This window comes from Camelus dromedarius, chromosome 4 (assembly GCF_036321535.1).
Source record: "Camelus dromedarius isolate mCamDro1 chromosome 4, mCamDro1.pat, whole genome shotgun sequence".
In the NCBI taxonomy this organism is placed as follows: domain Eukaryota; kingdom Metazoa; phylum Chordata; class Mammalia; order Artiodactyla; family Camelidae; genus Camelus; species Camelus dromedarius.
In genome coordinates, this window is record NC_087439.1 from 74234465 (window position 1) to 74255642 (window position 21178).

Here is a 21178-nt window from a genome sequence, read left to right on the forward strand (position 1 = left end):
TTTGGGTATTCTTTATATTTACATTCATTGAAATATAAAATTACTGGTTCACTTATACAGTAGTAAGGAAGTATACAAGTAGTCACTTTGTGTCAATGAGAAGCCCAGAAGTACTGTATTTTATAACTCAGGATTCTTTTTTTAAACGGATTTTAAATGGATTTGCTATTTCTTCCTTTAATAAATGTTTAATTTTCCTAGCAGGAAATCTCGGAATACTGAGATTACTTCAGGACAGAACATGTAGGTGGTTCAGTCTAATAGCTATAACAGAAAACCAATTCGTAAATTCTTTTAGTTTTCTCTAATGGAAAGAATTTGTTATTGTACCTCAAAAAAGGTAGCAGTAGTATTGGGAAAGTAGACTATGACTATCACCACAGAGTTAATGTAGCTATCTCATATGTATTTTGTGAAAGTTACACATTTATAAAACACCTTGAAAAAAATGTTTATAGTTGTAGGTCCATAATGGCACCATTCTTTGTTTGTACCTTGAAATCAGTTGTTGTTTGTGAGGGATTGATGGGGGGATTGCTTCATTTATAAAGGTTTTCAGAGAATTGTTTCAAAGGTGTTTATTTCCAAAAACCAGTTAGTGGAAATTTGAGATATTACAAATGTTGCCTTAGGATTGTCAATGAGTTTTCAATAAAATGATAAATTTCATGGGCTGGTAGAAACTGATCTAAAGTTTAACCCTTAAAAAGAATTTTCTCTCTTTCTTTTACTGAGACAAATGTCAAGATTACAAGACTTTTCATATTCAGTTACCTCAACATAGAACAGAATTTTATATTAAGCAAATCCATTTCATGCCTCTGTTATGGGGGAGGGAATTAAGAATTGCATAATGAAGAAAGTATGTTGTTGGAATTTTTTCTCCTGAAGTTATCATGAACTTTACTTTTGGAATTTGTTTATATTTCACAGATATGATTTATATAATATTCTTGAGAATTTTTTAAACATGGAAAATATCAATTCAAAATATTTCTATTCCCCTTTACTGCCTCAATTTTCTTTTAGCTATTGAAAGACAGTTTGTTTTAGGAAAATTAGAACATTCATAGAAAAAAATAATAGAAGAAAATAAAATCTTCATGAACTGGGGCTAAGCAAAGAGTTCTTAGACATGGCACCAAAAGCATAGTTCATTTTTTCAAACATGATAAATTAGACTTTGTCAAAATTAAAAACTTTTATTTTTCAAATAACACTAAGGAAGTAATAGACAAGCCACAGACTCAGAGCAAAAACAAAAACCTTGCCAATCACATACGTGACAAAGGACTCGAATCCTGGATGTATCAAGATCTCTCAAAACTTAAAAATAAGAAACAAACAACCCAGGTAAAACATAGTGAAAAGTCTTGGAGGGAAGGTGTAGCTCAGTGGTAGAGTGCATGCCTAGCATGCATGAGGTTTGATTCAATCCCTAGTACCTCCATTAAAAGTAAACAAACCTAATTACCTACCCCTACAACAACAACAACAACAACATTTTTTTAGAAAGTTTTGGACATCTCACCAAGGAAGATATGTATATGAGAAATAAGCATGTAGAAAAATATTTAAACTGTTAATCATTAAGGGAAATGCATATGAAAACCATGATGAGATACTACCATACGTTTGCTAGAATGACTACAATGTTTTAAAATTGACAGTACTAAGAACTGGCAAGAATGAGAAGCAATTGAAATTATCTAACACTGCTGAGAGGAATGCAAAATGGTACAACCACGCTGGAAAACAGTCTGGCAGCTTCTTATGGGGTTAAACATACAACTACATATGACCCAGCAATCCCACTCTTAGGCATTTACCCTTGAGAAATAAAAACTTGTGTTCACACAAAAAGCTACACATAAATATTTACATGTTCTATTCATAATCTCCAAAAACTGGAAACAATCCAAATGTCTTCAACAGGTGTGTGGGTAAATAGCTGTGGTTCTTCCATACAATGAAATACTTCTCAGAAATAAAAACAAAGGAACTCTTCATATGCACAATGACTTGGATCAATCTCAAAAAGCATGCTGATTAAAAGGAAGCCAGAGTGGACTATTCTATTTATATGACATCCTCAAAAAGACGGAACCGTAGTGTGGAGAACAGGTCAATGGTTGCCAGGGCTTAGGGGTTTGAGGTAAGGTGTGATAAAGGGCTAGCTTGGGTGGGGGGCGGGGGGTTGAGGGGGATAATGGAACTGTTCTGTGTCCTAACTGTGGGTACACAAATTTGTACATATGTGTTAAGATTCATAGAACTTTACACTTTTCCATGTTTTTTCCATGTTTGCTTTATAAACCACGTAGACTATATTTTTTATATCTTGGTCCTTCAGTAAAGACTCTCCGTGGGTAATGGGATTTTTATGAAGTGTAATGAGGTTGTTAACTTCCCCTTCCTCTGCATAAGGCTGTGCAGGGGAATAAAGCAAGGTTCTTTTTATCTTGCAGTTCCTTTTATCTATTTTTATTTTTTAAATTTTTCTTTATTTTGTGGGGAGGCGTCTAACTAGATTCAAGGAAGCGCTAGCTATGCTAAGTAGGGTAAGAGACTCTGACCAGGATTTTCCCTCCATCTATTATATGTTCTCAATTTTTCTGTCAAGATCTCCTTTCTTTTCTGTTCCTTTGAAGACTCGCATAAAAACTCATCAGATTTTTTTTATTACCTAAAAGTCTATTTCAGTTAAATTCTTCAGCCCGTTTCCCTTTGATAATTATTTACAAGAAACAAAAGGTCATTTAAAAGTATTTAGTTTCCACTGACTCAGAGTAAGGTTTCCATCCGGTGGTGTTCTTAGGGGTAGACAACAAGCCGTGAAAGGGATTCCAGGATGTATGTGAGTGTGTGTGTGCACGCGCACAGTGTCACGCTCTCCAAGCCTCTGTGTCGTCCTCTGTAAAATATGGACGTTAGTGCCCACCACAGGGTTGTAAGGACAGTTCAGTGAGAAAACATGTAGGGGGCCGGGCACAGCGCCTGGGCACATGGAATGTTGCTTTTGTTTTTATAGGAATGTTTTTCTGTCAGTACTTAACTCTGTGGAGAAACTGAATTAAAATCCAGAAACTCATAATGACCCTCCATTTTCTCCAGCTAAAAATTACCTTCAGCTAGTAGGTAGAAATGTAGTGTACTGATGCTTTTCGATGTTCTAAAAAACACACAGGTACATATATATGTAAAGCAAATACGGCAAAATATTAATGTGTTGAATTAGGTAGTGGATTCATTATACTATCCTTTAAACTTTCTGTATACTTGAAATCTTTCATAATTGGAAAGTTGGGGGGAGATTAAACTAAAAAGCCTTGATTGCCAGCAACTTTTTCTCTGTTAGTTATTAATTAGTCACTAATTAGTTACTAAGATGCTATGCCATAAAGACCGATATAGAATGACTTAAATACAACAGAAAGGACTCTCTCCTAACAGTCTAAAGATGGACAGGCACTGTAGGGTGGGCGAGGCTCTGCCGCATGACTGGTCCACTCTGCCACCCACAACATCTGGCTTCTGCCCCTGGACCCAGGGCTGCGGCCGCAGTTGTTGCCCTGTCCAGCCAGCAGGAGGTAGGAAAGGAGAATTCCAGGCATGCTTCTAAGGCACTGATTCCCAAGTCACGGACATATTTCTTCGCACATCCCATTGGCCTGAGCTTATTTATGTCATTACAAGCGTCAGCAAGGGAGGCTGGGAAATGTCATGGGGCAACCATGTACTGGTACCACAGTGAAATAGCATGTGCCCAGCTAAAAACTGCAAGGCACTGGGGGTGAGGCGGGGGCGGAGTTCTGTTATTAGAAGAAAGATGGAGAGAATAGGCCCTGGGACACAGGAGTTCACATTTAAATGGCTCCCATTTTACATTTATTTTTCTTATTTAGAGCAATTTTGCATTCAAATAATTTTCCTGTCTCTAAATATACCTCAAAATGAATGATTTCAAGAGATAAATCACATCTATTGAGCCATTTCTCTAATATAAACCAAGAAGAGAAGGAGCAGCAGAGAAATGGTCTGAATTAGATCTTTTCCAAGGTAACTGTAATAAAGTCATATGAATATTGAGAACTATTTAACATGTACCTTAACTTCTTTCCTTACTCTACAGTGAGATAATTATTTATCAAGCTTTGTTCTTACGTTTCCAGTCATTTGAAGTTCATTTGAAATTATGTGAAAGTCATGCAGGTCATATTTCATTCATTAGCTGTTGGTGTCCTCAGCGGAAGTCCATGTAAAATCAAATCTGGTGCCAGTGTAATAGAGGATGTCGGGTACCTCAGAGAGCATCATGTGAAAACAAAGATGAAAGCAGTTTGCTTTTATCATTAAAGAAGTTCTTCATCTAAGGAATGCTTTTCACTCAAAGCAAATGGGCTTTTTACTGGTGTGGGCAGAAGGGAAAAGGGATCACTGTAGCCAGTGGGCGACATTCAGGGTGGAGAGCAGCCCTCTCCTGGGCCACCCACACTTGTGTCCGTATGACCTATTCGTGCCCCTTGGGGTGTAAGGGACAGAAACCCTGCTCAGATTAGCCTCTGTACATAAGGCAATTTATTGGCTTCCAGATAGGAAGGATATTGGCATAGCTCATAACATCAAAAAAAGAGCTACAAAGACCAGAGCCTCAGGTATGGAATGACACCAGAGTCAACACCCCCAGAACGTTCTGTTTGCTTCAGCTTCTGTGTCTTATGTGCAGAGGGCTTCTTATGAGGTGAGTGTGGCCACCTCATTGGAAAGGGAGGACTTCTTGAAATAAGTCAGACAGAGAAAGACAAATACTCTATGTTATCACTTATATGTGGAGTCTAAAAAAATAAGCAAATGAATATAACAAAGCAGAAGCAGACTCACAAATATAGAGAACAAACTAGTGGTTACCCGCTGGGAGTGGGGAGGGACAAGATGGGGTAGGGAACTAAGAGGGACAAAGTGCTATGTATAAAATAAGCTATAAGGACCTACTTACTTACTAGAGCACAGGGAAGATAGCCAATATTTTATAATGACTTTAAATGGAGTATAATCTATTTTATTATTGAATCACTGTGGTGTACACCTGAAACTAATATAATATCATAAAGCAACTATACTTCAATTTCTAGAAAGAAAGAACGTCTTGATCCCAAAGTCAATATAGCCATCCCAAGAAAGGACTCTGATTGGATCTGACAGGGTCACGTGGCCACACTGCAGCAGAGGAGAAGGTGGAGAGGAAAGCTAGCTGGAAAGGCAATTGTCCACTACAGCTTGTCCCCTCCTAGATTAGAATGATTTTGACAGCCCCAAGCTTGGGTGACACAGGAACATATTCTGTGAGTGAGCAGGGATGAGATTTCTCTGCATGATTCAAAACCTTTGACTCTTCTAACTGGTACTAAAGCTACACTTCACATAGGTTTATAGCAGCTTCCTAATCCTTCCCCCAAGCCTGAGACACACAAGGAAGAGAAATCCTGAATGTCCACTCCATGCTTTTATTGTTTTATAAACCGTATTTTTTAGCTACTCTTCCTCTCTGTCCATCATAACACTGTCCAAGACAATACAGTGTCTAATGATTGCTGGTATAGTTCTGACTTTGTTCTTTTGCTTTTGTTTTTAAGACACCGACAGTGGAAAATAAAAGATAGAATGGTAGGACACCCTAAATGCACCTGACTTGTCAATGAGTCTCATGTATTTGGAATAGGTCACCCATTTTTAATAAATGAGAATGATTCTCAAAAGTAGATCAATTTTATCAAGGGTGATATTAGATCTGCATGCAAATCTTGGTATAATCTCCCCCAATTTTATAGTGAAAATATCAGAAGAAAGTGAGAAGATATATGAATAAGCCTGTCAATGTAGCTGGAAAAATCTCCTAATTGACATAGAGAAATACTCAAAATATAGTCAGTGCTAAGGGCAAAAGTGAGCTGTATACATCTCTGTGTGCATATGAAAATACATAGTAAAACACGCCAAATTTCAACAGTGGTATCTCTGTGAGATAGGACTGTGGGTGGGTTTTGCTTTTTCCTTTGTTTTTGCCAGGTTTTCTAAATTAAATGTGTATTATTTTTGTAATTGGAAATTTTTATTTGAGAAACACACAAGTCTTCAACCACAAATCTACTCACATTTTTGCAGAGTGAATAATGTGAAAAGAATAAGGTAAGACACTCAGGCTCAGGTTCAAAGCCAGCTACTCCATGACCTTGGACCAATTCCATCTACTTTCTGGGCCTGGGTCCTGCCTCTGTAGAAATAGGGATTAAAGCAGATGATCTCCAAGGACTGCTCAGGATCCAGACTCCTACACTCTTAGGTTGTAAGAACATTGCAACTTGATTTGTTGGAAAAGATATTATTTTGTGTGGAGTGAGGGTGGAGTAGGGGAGGCAGCATCATTGCTGAAAATGTATTTACTAAGGGTCACGTGCTAGAAAAGTGTTTCTTCTGAAATCTGGTTTAGAGTCACCATACTAGGTACTTGTTATCTTCTAATATTTGAAATTTATATTTGGCAGCTGTTTACATATTAATACTCATCTAAAAGTGAATTACTATGACTCTTATTATTCTGAATAATACCCAATTTTTATTTAGAAAGTTTTCATTGAGTATGTGAGAGCTGGCCTCTGTTGGCTCATATACAATAAGGAATTTATTGCAAAATTCACCTTTGGCCACGATGCTGGTGAGGAAGGAAAGATCCAGGCTGCCAAGTGCTCCCAGGCAACCCCTCCTTCCCATTTCATTCAGTCAACCTGAGAGGTTGTTCAAGAGTGAATACATTCTTTATACATGTGGGAAAGAGAGCCAGTAGCCAGGCTTGAGAAAGGAGCCCTGTCTGGCAGTACCCACCAGCTCTGCCTGCAGCCAAAAGGCTATATCCTCGCTGACCAGTGTCCCCATGCCAGGGGGAACGTGCCATTCTCAAATTCTGTTCCCTAAGAGAGTAAATTATAATACATTTGGTGAATGAGAATAAAAAGGAAAAGGATTTGAGATCTGATTTTTGCACTGGGTGAATGCAAGGGGGCCAATGGAAAATGTCACCACCATCAAGCTATGTCTGACTTGGGACTATGAGGGTGGGCCTTTATTAAGGCAGGACCCACTGCAGGCTCGGTCCTTTAAACTTGCCTGAGGACTGTGGTAACTCAGCCAAGAAAAAGATGAGCTGCCAACACACTCCTTTCAATGTAACACACTGAGCAGGGAGGGTGTAGCTCAGTGGTAGGGTGTGTGCTTAGCATGCACGAGGTCCTGGGTTCAATCCCCAGGACCTCCATTAAAACAAATAAGTAAACCTAGTTACCTTCCCCCCAGAACAATGCAACACACTGAGGACTGTGTCTTCCTATACAAACAGTGTAATCAGCTGTGGCTGCATTCTGCGGTAGCCCACAAAATCCAATGTAATTAAGCTCTTTTGTTTGCACTGTATATTTGCCATGAAAACCAGTAGAAAATACTTTTATATTTTATACTTTATAATTCAGCAAACCTGTGGTTTAACAAACTTTTCTAAGACTAGCCTAGGCATCTGACATCTGTGTTTTTGTGTTTTGTTTTTTCTTTGAGAGTAATTTTAGTTTTTACATTTAAGAAAATGTAATCCTAGCTCCCACCTAACATATAAATCAACTTTAAACAAATAAACTCTTTGTACTCTGGGAAATTGCTGGGGTTTTTTAAAATGTTTTTTAATTTATCTTTTTTATTCTATCTTTATCTTTTTTTATCTTCCTTGCTCAGTTCTTGTGCCAGAGGATAGGATCATGATCTAATATATGTCGTGTTATCCATATTGAGGAAATCTCATCAGGAGTCTGAACACCCGCAGTTCTCTCCCTGAGCCCTCCTTCTATTGACTTAGGTATCTTAGTTTGACTTGAGTATCTTTGGCAGAATAAAGTTTCCTCTTTATTCTGAACCATACCAAGGACATAGTCAGGCCTCAGTAATATTTCATAGTGAAAACACTCGCAGCTCCTCTGTCTGCAGATGAGCTGGTCCCGTTGCTGAGCGTGTCAGGCAGAAGCGGTTTGCAGCAGGACGAGGAGAGGGCCCCCTCTACCCAGAAGAGGGCCCCTTCTTCCAATCTGACCTGGGTCTGAATTATCTGAGCAGCCTCTTCCTATGTGAGAGGGGTGAGATGGTCTCTGAAGCACTTTCTCTGCTGCTTAGATCCCAACACCAAGGAGAAAAATGGAAACTTTACTGTGTTTCTACCTGTTTTGTTCCCCAAACTATGATCTCAACAGGCTTCTCTCCTCAGAGACGTCATTGAGGGCCCAGACGGCACACAGCCAACCTGCCAATGAGGAGAATGAGGTGCCAGGAAGCCATAAGGATCATGAACAGAGAGGGGAGTGCCCTTTCCCCTGGGGGTGGAGGCGACGTGAAGGGTGGCTCTAGCTGGTCCTTGAAGAGAGCAGGACTTGGAAGAGAAGTGGGGAGAGGGCGGTATGTGCTCCATCAGAGGGGCAGGACAGCACCCATCCTTTTAACTCCTGGCCGCCAATCTCTTGTTTCAGAGGAAAGGCAGCCGGCACGTGAAAGGCGAAGACAGGGGCAAAGCCACCAGCAGGAGCGTTGGGCTGGACACGGCCCTGTCCCAACCTGCGGAGAGCAGAAGCCCGCCCAAGGGGCGCCTCCTCCCTCCCTCCCGGGAGTGCTGGATGAAGGAGAAGGGGCCCGCCCAGCATGGCAGCCTCTCCGGGTTCAGCAGCAGCGACAGCGTCCTTCGGGAACTAGACGACGGACAGTTTGACCAGGAGGATGGAGTAACTCAGGTCACTTGTATGTGAGCAGTGAAGGAAAGCAAGACGCCCTGTAAATAATTATTAAAATAATTGCCAAGTGGCTTTATTGTATTATTTTATCTGCATTTATGTAATGCTTTGAATTTTTCCAGACTCAGGCTTTCCTTCAGTCTGCATAAACTTTGGCTCAACTTCCAAGACGAAGAAGAATAACCAACATATTTGTAAATTTAGAATCATGTTTACAGTTCTCACAACTAAAACATCTGTTTAAGCAGATGTCTCATTAGGTTAATAACCGAAAGTGTACTCAGTTTCTCATGAATGTGCAAGGTGTACTTTTCTTAAAATTCCTGGTAAGGCAACTAAGCATCTCAACCAGTATTTTTACCTAATAATTAGAAAATTCTCAGGAAGTCAAAGTCTTACTTAAGCTGAAAATTCTCTCTTTCACAGATACACACATAAACACACACACGTAAAGGGCTAATTAATAAAATACCTATTCCCTAAATATAACAATTAATCCAAATTTTGTCTCTAACTTTGGCATGTATATACAAAGCAAACCCTTATTTGTTAAAATATTCTTTGGGAAAAAGTCCTTTTTGTATGTCTTCGGTTTTAAAGTGTCACCATGTTACCAACTCTGTACTTACTCGTTGAGCTTAAACATTGTTGCTTCTAACAGCCTAGACACGGAGCGAAGCAGCATCCCATAAAACTCAATACGAAAACCCACAATCTCAGTATTTAAAAACCTTAGTCAACAGAATTAATTTTCTTTCTTTTAAATTGTAAATAGTCTGAAAAGGGTAACATCAACTTTAAATGGAGACCGAAGTCTTTTACATCTGTCTAGATTTGAGTTATACTTTTATTTTGATTGCTAAATCATGAAGAATGTAGAAACCCAGTCCTGCAGGAATCCAGAGGTGCTCACAGCACATGCCGTGCGTCTGGTGACCTATCGTGCCATCTCTGCTGTTCTCGCTCTGCTGGTGGGGATGCCTTAAGACTTGCCCAGCCCTTAGCAGGTAAGGGTCAAAATTTTACAAAATAGAGGATTTTCATTTGTCTATGAAAGTCTTTCTTTGAAATGTGGGAAAATTCAATGAGTTACAACGGACTGTACCATTGAGGATTTCAACCTATTATATATATTTTATTAGCATTGGTGTTGACATTATAAGATCCTTCAAATAATAAAATCTCGTTTGTTATTGGGCTGCTGTTTTATTGAACACAAATGCTCACATGTTTTATATGTATGACAGATACGTATCACATGTTAATAATTTTCACATGTTATATATTATATAACAATTAGTGTAACTAAACTAGGCCAATCTCCATGGATTCTTGATAAGACTGACATGGAGTTATTCCACTTCTGCCAGGCAGAAGCATTACCTTTATACGGATAAAGAAACTTAAGAATATTCTGTTCAGTATTATTCTGTGGAAATTGCTATCAATACTGCAGAAATTTTTTGTTGTTGTTGTTGTTGTTTTGATTTTTAGATGAAATTGAGTCCCATATTCAAGAGTTGGTGGATTTTTGGTAGAAATAAGCACTACTTCTGGAGCCCACAAAACGTCATGAGTTATGAGACACAGGTAATGAACTCAAAGGTCAGACAGTTTTCCCCAATACCAGGATCTATAAGAGACCAAGACTCCAGTATGATCTGCCAGGACACAGAAGGGATTTATAGTGTTAGAAACAGAGATAGAAAATTTTATTGGCTAAAGGAAAACTCAGGACTATCCCTTTTTTTTTTTTTTTTTGATTTGTGGAAGAATAATTTTTCAGTTTGTTTTTAATCGGTTATTTCTTCTTATTTAAAAAAAACCTTTTTATTAGAATAATCTAAGCAGTTATATCCTCAAAACCTATTTTATAAGCATTTACACTAACAGTTCCCCTTAAGTTATGTGGCAAATTTGTATGATAGTGAATAAATAATGACCAAGTGGTTCTAGAGCATTCGAAATATATATAAGTAACTCCAAGTCTATCTTTTAAAAAAGAAAATTGACAAAACTTGGACTCTGTATGCCTAAGGAGTTAAAGGTGACTAACCTTATCATTATCTGACACACATAAATCAGTTCTTTTCGTAACACTATGTAATTCCTTGTGGGCTCTGGCATGTGAATTTTTAAGACCTACAAGTTACGATGACAGAAAATATTGAAACCATAGATGTGGGTGTGAAGTTCTGTCAGTCCCCTTGGTACAGCATCTGTGGCACTTCTGTGTCAGGTTCCAATAACCACCTGTTAGTTCCATCCCATCTGGGTTGATTGTCACCCTGTTACCTGCATGGACAGCGTTCATTTAACACCTGCTCACCAGAGATATCACACTGAGCTGAGAAGCAACTCTATCAACGTCACTACAGTTCTCTTAAAGATGAACAGAAACGTCACTCTCTTTAAGAGACTTTCTTTAAGAGACTTCACAGGCTTTCAGGAGACACCCATAGAAGCAGGAGGCAGAGCTCCAGTCAGTCCAAATCACGATCTCCAAACCATTTGCTTTATCAGGAGCAGACGTCTGTATATTTGAACATCAATCTACCAGATGCAGTTTCATGTCTCTCGTTCTGGAAGAGCTGAGGAACTGCCTCTTTTTCCTGGTCTTTCCTCACCCCCTTGATTCCCCACTACCATTCCCTCTGGGTTGGACGGACTATGGCTCTTTCTGCATTAAGACTGAAAAAAGATTTCTTTCTCTAAGCAACTCAGGGCTCCAGAGACCCCCCTGTATGGAAAGATGGAATTTCGAGTGAGGACTCAGATGGAGCAAGTGCTTGCAATGGGGAGAGTCTCGGCTGAGCAAGTTAAGTCAAAATTTACTGGTGGAGAAGGAAAACTAGCTAAATGCAAACCAGCAGAACTTGCAGCACATCCATTTAAATAATGTTTGTTGTGGCAATTTATCATACCTTGAGAGTGAAGTTCCCTTGTACAATAGCCTAAGTTTACAGAGCCAGGTCTGACAGACGATCATATATAAAAGAAACATAAGATGACCAGTGGTGAGTTTCTTGGTTTCATTTTTGCCTCTCAGAATTGGAAGCTGAAGACACTAGCAATCTAGAAATGCCAACGTTGCAGATCAAACAACCCTAACGAAAGCCCAGCAAGGCAGCACATATTTAGGCAATGAGTGCTTCGCCCCAGCCAAACACCACAGAAAAACCTGCAACCTCACCCTGAGCTGCACCAGCATGGACCGAGCTGGAAGCCTAGACTTCCACCCTCACACAGTTATACCAAGGGGCGCTGACACCCTGGGCAGGGTGATGTCAGAGACAGATCGTAGGAAATCGGGAAGTTCATCCCCACTTGCCAGTAAGAGCCCCACAACCCTCACCACATAGTTTTAGTGTTGATCATGTAGGAAGTTCACTTCCATCTGTAGTAATGAGGCATCTCTCTCCCTCCGCACTGGGGTGGTGTCAGAGGAGGCTTAGTGGAGAGTCAGGACTTTCACTAAGCATCAGTGAGGACACTCCCACTGAGGTTTCAGTGGAGACCACGTAGGGAACTGGAACGCCCACCCCTGCCCAGCAGAAGTGAATAAAGCACCCTCAGGAATCAGCAGAGGTCGAGTGGGGTACCCGGTCTTCTACTCCCACCTGGCAGTAACTAGGCAGTACCCCCATTCTGCTGCTGGCATAGTGTCAGAAAAAGCCAACCAGCACAGAAGGCAGGAATAAGATCCAGAGTCTTATAACATGATATGAAACTGACCAGGTTTCAATAGAAAATTATTCATGAAACCAACAACCAGAAAGATCCCAAACTAAGTAAAAAAAGACAATAAATAAATGTCCACAGCAAAAGAGATGTTAGAATTATCTTTAAAAGATTATAGAGCACATATGATGAACATACTTCAACAAGAAGTTATGAAAGTGCTTAAAACAGACGAAAGTTTAGAAAGCATTAGGAAAGAAATAGGAAGACCTGAACCCAGAAGCTCCTTTCATACCCCAAATCCTTCCAACTCCTTCACAAACAATCAGTGAGATTGCCAGGGTGTCAACACACTCGAAAATCTACTCAACACTGTTGATCGGTTAGGAAGACATTCAAGAAGGACAATAGGTTGGTCATTCCCTAGCAGTAAACGAAAAAGAATGATACACATTTAGAAAATATGAAAAATAGCCATAGAAACAAATTTAAAAGGAGATCATCACCTAGGACCACACTTCAGAAGTGATGACAGACCAGGTGGCCTCATCTTCGGTGCATCTGCTCTTTGCTAGCTGTGTGATCCTGGACAAGTTGCTTAACCTTTCTGAGATTTACATTTTTTATCTGTAAAATGGGGATGATAATAGAATTGATTTCAGGGGGCTTTACTGAAGATTGCACAAATACAGCATCTGCCACATTTTGTTGTTACATCCCTAAACAGCAGCTTCAAAGGAAAATCAGTTCTAGTAACATACGGACTTTTTTTTTAACTTCCTTCACCTGTTGAGTCACCTTCCTGCAAAATATTTTCTCAGTTGCTGAAAATTAAGTTCCGAAGGGTGCATTAAGGCATAAAAAGTCAATGAAGCAAACCAATAAAAAAATGGAAATTGAGTTATTCTTATTTTTTCATAAAAAATGGAATCACTAAATAAAACAGCTGGGAATTAGAAGACTTGCCTGCATGAAAAGAAAGTCTGAATTGACCCTCCAAGTTTCAATCGAGTGTGCTCTGTGCCCTCCCAGTTAATCACTGCTGTGTCTGAGTGGCCAGGCGACCTGGCTCCCAGGTGGGCTGGCCAAGAACCACCTACATGGACATCTGGGAAATCTGAAGTCCAGGCTTTCTAACGTAAGAGTTTCTTTCGTTGGTTATGTAACTACCAAGGACACAGGTTAATCTCCTCTGTGTCTTAATAGGGATACTAATCCTCAGGGACAGGGTTGTTTTCAATATGTTAAAGTTTCAAAAATAGAACCACTCACATCACTGCAATAGATGTGGTTAGTAACATAACTTTTTATTTAACACAAGAAGCATGTCTTCTAATTTCAGTGATTAATAGGAAACTGAAAGATACTATGTTTGGATATTTTATTTAGATTAACTTTTTTCTTTCTCGGGCATCGTTTAATGTTTATACCATGCAAACAAAAAGTAGGTTTTAACATTTCAATGTTTTTTCCTGTAAATGTTAGTTCATTCAACCCCATGTCTTTTGAATTTGTTCTTTTGGGAAACCATATGACTCAAGATTTTTCTCCTTTTTAAACATTCTCCAAAAGTATGTGTTAGGATCCCATTTTTTAAAACTTCCAGCTTTATGATGCAGCTACAGGTGACATTCTATGTGTACTTCCCCTTTCTTCCCACCTCTTCATGTAAAGAACTACTGCCATGGACTCAAGTTAACGTGAATGAGATTCATTCCTTATTCCAAAACATCTTCCAGATGACTTAGAGACTCAAATGTAAAAAACAAAAATATAAAAATGCTGAAGTAATATATGAGCAAATATTTAGAGCATAATTCAAAACTCAGAAGAGATAAAGAAAAAGACTATGTAAATACTAAAACTACACATTTAAAACACTCCATCAACATCGTCGAAAGATAAAAAACTGGAATGAAGAAACAATCAAGTGACAAAGGGCTAATATTCTAAGTACACCAAAGATGTTAATAAAAAACAGATGAACAATCGAGTAGAAAAGACTGCAAATGACACAAATAGGCAATTTCTTAAAAAAGAAACATAAATAACCAATAAACATGCCACAATTTCAACTCCCTAATGAAAAACTGCAAAACAAACAGCAAAAAAAGATGCCTTTTTTTTTCCACTGAGTTAGCAGTTTTAAAAAAATTGTTAATACCCAGGGTTGGCCAGGGTATGGAGCCTGGAGGGGAGCAGCCTTCTTATAATCATGCAGGAGCCTGGAGGAGAGAGGCAGGGATGGTGGGATGGAGAGTCAGGAGGAGCCTGGGACTCCATGCATCAGGACCCTGGAGCCACTGCACAAGCCCAAGACTGCTGACCTCTGGTCTTGCTACAAAGTGAAGCAAAACCTTATTTGGTTAAGCCACTCCATTCCAACACATGCTGCCTAACACAATCCTACTCAATATGAGAATTAATTCTTCCAAAGATAGGTAGCAGCAACGCTCAGAAACATACGAGGTAGCATATCAAAACAGAGAAGCCTGAGCCTTGGAGCCAGGACTGAGCTCAGACCCTGGCCCTGCTACTCGTTCCTGTGGACACTGAACAGCTACCTTGCAGCTCAGTTTACTCGTATGTAAAATGGGGGTAGTAACATACAAATTTAATCATATGAACGTTTAGTGAGATCATGTGGGAAATGTACTACCGTTCCTGACACCTGGCTAGGTGCTCAATAAATTGAAAACACTATTTTTCTTCAAAAGGTCTCATTTTAACTTTGCAAAGAAGTTCTTTTTAATGTGGGGAATAACTTTATGCCTGGAGAAACTCCAGAATAAACATAAGGCATCTTTTAAATTTGAATATAATATCTGAACATTTAAATATAGTTTTATACTTGTATGTGGTAAATAAAAAGATATATCACTACTTTGCCAAGTGTATTAGGCAGTTCACAAGGTCTCCCAAAGAGCCAGAGCCCCAAGACTGGATGCTAAGCAGCTAAGAACAAATCACATCTACAGAAAGCCATGCTACTTCCGCTACCGGCACAGACAATATAAAAAGCAGACATCCCTAATAAAAGACAGAGGAGGGATGACATGTTTTAAGAGTGCTTTTTAGTTTTCAGTGTTCAATGCAGGTTCACTCTCTCACCCATTCATCCCTTTAACAAATATTTAACTCTTGATCAGATGCCATGCCAGGGACGAGGGAGCCAACAGACACAGTCTTGCCCTTATGGAATCAATGGGCTAGCAGAGGAGACAGATGGTAGATGAATAGTAATAGAAATAATTATGTAATTACAGTTGATGGAAATACTCAGAGGAAGCAAAGTTTGCTAGGAGAGGCTGTAAAAGACAAACCTAACATATTCAAGGTCAGGGAAGGCTTCTTTGAGCAAATGATACTTGATAAACAATAATAATATTCTAATAATAGCATGTGTTTGTGTTATAAAATTATAAGCAGATCATTTCGAACATGAAGACCTATGAATTTTTCAGGAGTCCCCCAAAGTGTTTGAGATCTTTTAAAAAAAGTGTTGGCTCTAACATATGAAAACCACAAAATGAATAAATAGCTATAAAGCATAATATACATCAACATTATTTCCTTTCATATTCATAAAAAATGTCATTCATTTTGAAAATACTTTGTAGAGTAGCTTTTCTCAATTCCAAGGCATATGTGATGATTGATGAGAAACTATGGCCATGTGTAAACTAAGTGACTAATAGCCAAATTCTTAAAATCAACTACAAAAGGCTATTCAAATTTATATTTTTTAAATGTAAAAATTATATTTAATGTGAAATGGGTCTACATTGTGATATATTTGATCTCATGTTAGTGAAATCTGGTGCCTAAAAGAACTGAAAACTGTCTAGTTTTAAGGTCTTGGGACCTCAGAACAGAACATCTCAGCTCATACAGAGTAGCAAATGGCTATGCCAGGACCTGAGGTAGGGAGGTATCAGTCGATATACGATGTCAGGGGCGTTGGGAGAGAGTAGGCACTAGGGAACTCACAAAGATGAAAAATCCTCCTGTAGGTCGAGAGAACATTTGCATCAGGAGAAATCTATCCTACCTGTCACTCTCCACCTGCCCTCAATTTCACCATCATCACTGAACTTCCAGCTACTATCTTGGAGCCCCTTTCACACTTCATTCTGATTCTACACGAGTGATGTCTATTACTTGTTATTTCTCATTGTATGAGCCCTTGAATCTTGCAAGAGAGTGGTGTCTGAAGAGTGGCGGGGGAAACAAGGCCTTGGGTTTGGAGGCCTTGATGGCCGGAAAGGCACAGTCAAGAGGCCCTTCCTGACACCTAACACCTCACTTCACTGACTGTGGCCTCTCCCATTGCCCCAGAAATGTGACACCGATCAGTACGGTCACATTCTACTTGCTATTATTCTGCTAAATCTGAGCTTTCCTCTCTACTGATGGATTCTTCCCACACTAACTGCTCTACATCTGGGAACTGGTATTTAACTAAAATAACAAGGACTTGATCTCTACCCTTGCCCTAAAAGTTGGCATCTTATTCAGTAAGAAAGAGCAATCTCCATCCATTCTAGCCGTAATCTCTCAACAACAACTAACAAGCTCATTTTGCTATGGATGCACCATGCTACATTTCCTCTGCCCCAAGCAATCATCAACCACCAAGTTATTTTAACTCCTGTTGTGTTAACACATTTAACTATGTTCAGATATTCAAAATAACTATATATAAACATAACACCAAACAAAAACCTTCATTAATTACTAAATGGAATACTTGTGAATATTGATTCGAAAAAACTTATTAATGTGATTAAGAAAAAAGAATGTTTTAATATAGATTGTTCCCAAGACTTAGTCTAACTAGACCTAAAACATTAAAATAAGACATTTTTATAAAACACAATTTGTATGTTATCCAGTGAATTTTTAAAAAACTTTTTAGAGATAATTTTCACAAAAAAAAATTAAAATGTAGAATTGAAGAACTAAAAATTGTAAGATATTCTACATTTACTTAAAAAGGAACTGAAAATCTACAGTTAAAGATATCCTTTTCCATAGCTTATTCCTCCCAAGTTCACAAACATCACATTTTCTTTCTTTTCTGGTAATCTCATTTGTAGCTTCTAGAAAGTATTGCTCTTTACATGGCTGTTACCTAAAGTTTATTTTCTAATTTGCTTCCAGGATCGTAAGTAAAGGCCTTAAGATGCTTCAGTCACTTACTGAACTAGATAGATGCAAGTGTATTCTTATCAGGAGGAAGACCTCTTTTAGGAGAAACCATGCATGACATATAATGTCATCTGCATTAATAGCTTGTAATTTCTTGATTTATTCACTCCAGTGGATCTAGGTTATCACAGGCTAAATTTTTATAGAGTGATGATTTGAAATTTCTTATTTTATATTAAATCAGTTGATACATAAACAGAGAAGGCTAGGGGCCAAGTAACAACTGCAATGTGCAATTCTGACTCAAAGAAGCACACTTGGGTCTAACTTGAGAAATCCGTCAGGTTACTACTTGGTTGTATAGGAAGCTCTGGGAAAAAATGGGTACACTGTGAAGCTTCTGGCATACTGGTAAGTTAGCTAGTGAAAGCTAAAGGCAAATGGGATTTTAGCCAGTTGATGATTGGCCTATTTCTAATCTGGAATTGTAAACAGGAGAAGGATTGTTTATAATCAGCCCAAATCAGTTATGCCCTGGAACTTAATCAGGGGTTTTGGAAGTTCCTGAACATCCCTACCACTTAGTGTACTACACACTGATGTACCAACTGCTCTATTAGATGAAATGATTTCATACAACCCCCAACTTTAGCCTACTCTGGGAGACTCAGATATGACTGCTGTGTTAGCTCTGGCCCCAAGAAGCACTTAGAATCCCATCTAAAATGCAACTTAACTTGGGTGTTTTAAGAATGGAGACTACCTGATGGTGCATCTATACAGGACTGAGAAGGCATATGGGAGGGGGTGCTGGTTTCCCAGACCCCATCAGGTGAACTTTTCTCCTTTCTTCTCTTCTACGTTAACTTTCACAATGTTCAGGGATTTGAGGCCCCAGCTCTGCACTATCTATCTGCGGGAATTCTGGACAACCAGTTCCTGAGGCCTTAGTTTGTTGTTGGGGTTTCTGCTTTGTATTTCAATCTGTAAAACAAGAGGACAAGAAGAGGGAGGCTCAACTCAATGATCCCTAAGTTCCCTTTTCTAGCTCTAAATGTATTTTTCTTATCTTTTCCCTGGGATTTGCTAAATAATACCAGCACAATGGAGACATTTTAGATGTGCGAAGAAGAGGTTGCCAACTCTTGCTTAGGATTTGGTTCCCAAAATAAAGTCAAGTGATTCAAGAGTGGTGATATAAAGGCTGTGTTCAGTATCTACACTGCCTTCACACAGATAAATACGTTCCTCAGTCTAGAATATGCTAAACAAGAGTGCACACAACTGATGGCAAAAAATTACTATCCCTACGAAGTGCCCTAAAGATTCCAGGCAGCTGGTATGAGTTATACTTACTTCTTCAGAAAAGAAACACTTAAGTGGCAATTTCCTCTATACCCACCTGTATCCGAGATGCACCTGGAAATTCTGCAATAGCAGCATTCTCACTTGTAAGCAACCAAAACATTACAGACCTGATTTTCCTCAATAAATCAAACCAAAATACAGGACGTTTACCCTCAACGTCATGGTTAAAGGTCCCCACAAATAGTACTGGTCTTATGATAAAACAAGGCTTTTGAATTCCATCAAATTGTGGGGTTCAACATGTCTCGAAAGGCTTCCACATTTAAAACCCAGTTGTTGACAACTCTGGCAACAAAGCTGATTGGAGGCAGAGGGTCAGCTGAGGAGCCACCCTCTCTCCCCACTTTGCTCTGTGTAGCCTTCCTCATCCTCGGTGACCCTGGGAGGAGCAGATGGCATGCCCCAAACACCCCTTCCCCTCGGAAAACACCTTAGCGGTGAATGTTTCTGCTATTGCCAGATTCATCTCTCCCCTGAGAAAACTATGGCTACAATTATTACTTACTGGTTTGAAAGAACTGTACTTTTACCTCATCTCCTAAATTTCCCCGATGGTTTCCCAAACTGAGAGCACATCAGAGTCACTTGTGAAGCTTTTAAAACCCAGACTCAGGCCCTGCCATTCTGAATCTATTAAATCAGTTTCCAAAGGTGGAGCCTAGGAATCTGTTGTTTTAAATGCTCCCCCATTTTTTTTTTAACATACAAAGCAGTTTGGGAAATCTTCTTCCATCCCATTTTCTTCCATCTCTCCTACTCTGTCTTTCACAAACTGGTAAACAAGTTCTCTCAACCGCAGAATGATCAGTTCTGTCAACTAAATGATCATGCCAAGAACTTAGCTATCAACAGATCAATACAAGGAGGGCGTAGTAAACGGCAGTCTGCAGAAAATGATCGCAAGTCCAACTTTTTCAATCAGATTTAAGTGAAGCATGTGTGATTGGCTGGCATGAATTAGATAACATGCAGGAAATAAAAAAAAACCACTATCAGAGCAAAAATTAATTCTATAGCATGGAGAACTTTTTGAGATTAACGATGTGAATTTGAGGGTCACTGTAGTAGGCTGAATAAAGGCCCCCTAAGACGTCCCCTTCCTAATCTTTAGAATCTGTGACTATGTTGCTTTATATGGCAAAAGGGACTTTGCAAATGTGGTTAACAATCTTGAGATAGGGAAATCCAGGTGAGCCCAAAGATGCATTTACAAGCATCCTTATAAAAGATAGGTGGAGAAGGCTATCACTACTGAAGAGAAGGCAATGAGACAACAGAGGTGGAGACTGGAATGATGCAGCCACAAGATAAATAATGCCAGCAGCCACCGGTAGCTAAAAGATGCAAGGAACTGATTCTCCCCAGGGCCTCTGGAAAGAACTGGGAACCTAATTTTAGCCCAGTAAAACTTACTTAAAGCTTCTGATCAAAAGAACTAGAAGAGAATAAAGTTGTATTGTTTTAAGCCGCTAAGTCTGTAGTAATTTACTACAGCAGACACTGAAAACTAATATAATCACTAACATGGTATCTCAAAAATCAGAATCCAAGATCTGCATTTGTTTTGTAAAATGTTTAAAAACCCAAATGCACCAGTTTAAAAAGTGGCTTAAATATTGATTCAAATAAAGGGAAGAACAATTTATATACACCCCTGATTTTAAAACCATGACATTTTTAGGGTAGTTAAATAAGAGATTACCCTCAAAAATCAAAAAGACACTGTTGAATTTTTAGAACTGGGTGAAGTGGTATCTCATTGCCAGTGCAATAATGACCTTACCCACTGCTTCTACATCTCTGGGGTTGCCTTGCTCCTTTGACTCCCTCAGTCTATCTCTGAGGGAGGTAGGGGAGATACGAGGACAAAATCCTATCACTCCTATTTCATTTAATCCCTTACTTTTAGAACAAGATATAAAGAGTTTTTTAAAAAGAAACTAACATTTTCTTCTTGACACTGGTAACTAAAACAACCAAAAATATTAAATCAGCAAATGATTACACAGATGTAAAAAATTCTTTTATATAAAGCATCATATTGTATGAGAGTTCCTTTGACATTGTTAACAAAAAAAGGGCAGAGAAAACCCTATTATCTGTGACAAACTACATGTTTTAAGTGAAGATTTCTAATTATTATACAAGATATAGATGGCTCT

The 21178-nt window shown here is 38.9% G+C and overlaps 1 protein-coding gene across 4 annotated transcripts in view; it reads left to right on the forward strand.

The window, feature by feature from the left end:
* RFTN2 (raftlin family member 2) overlaps positions 1 to 10010 on the forward strand; it is a 58325-nt gene extending 48315 nt beyond the window's left edge. For 2 of the 4 annotated variants that reach the window (XM_010979754.3, XM_010979753.3), the window contains exon 9: positions 8559 to 10010. In XM_010979754.3, coding sequence (XP_010978056.3) covers positions 8559 to 8831 — 273 coding nt within the window. In that variant the 3' untranslated portion in view covers positions 8832 to 10010. The other 2 variants (XM_064485124.1, XM_064485125.1) reach the window with 2 other exon arrangements.
* The last annotated feature ends 11168 nt before the right edge of the window (positions 10011 to 21178 follow it).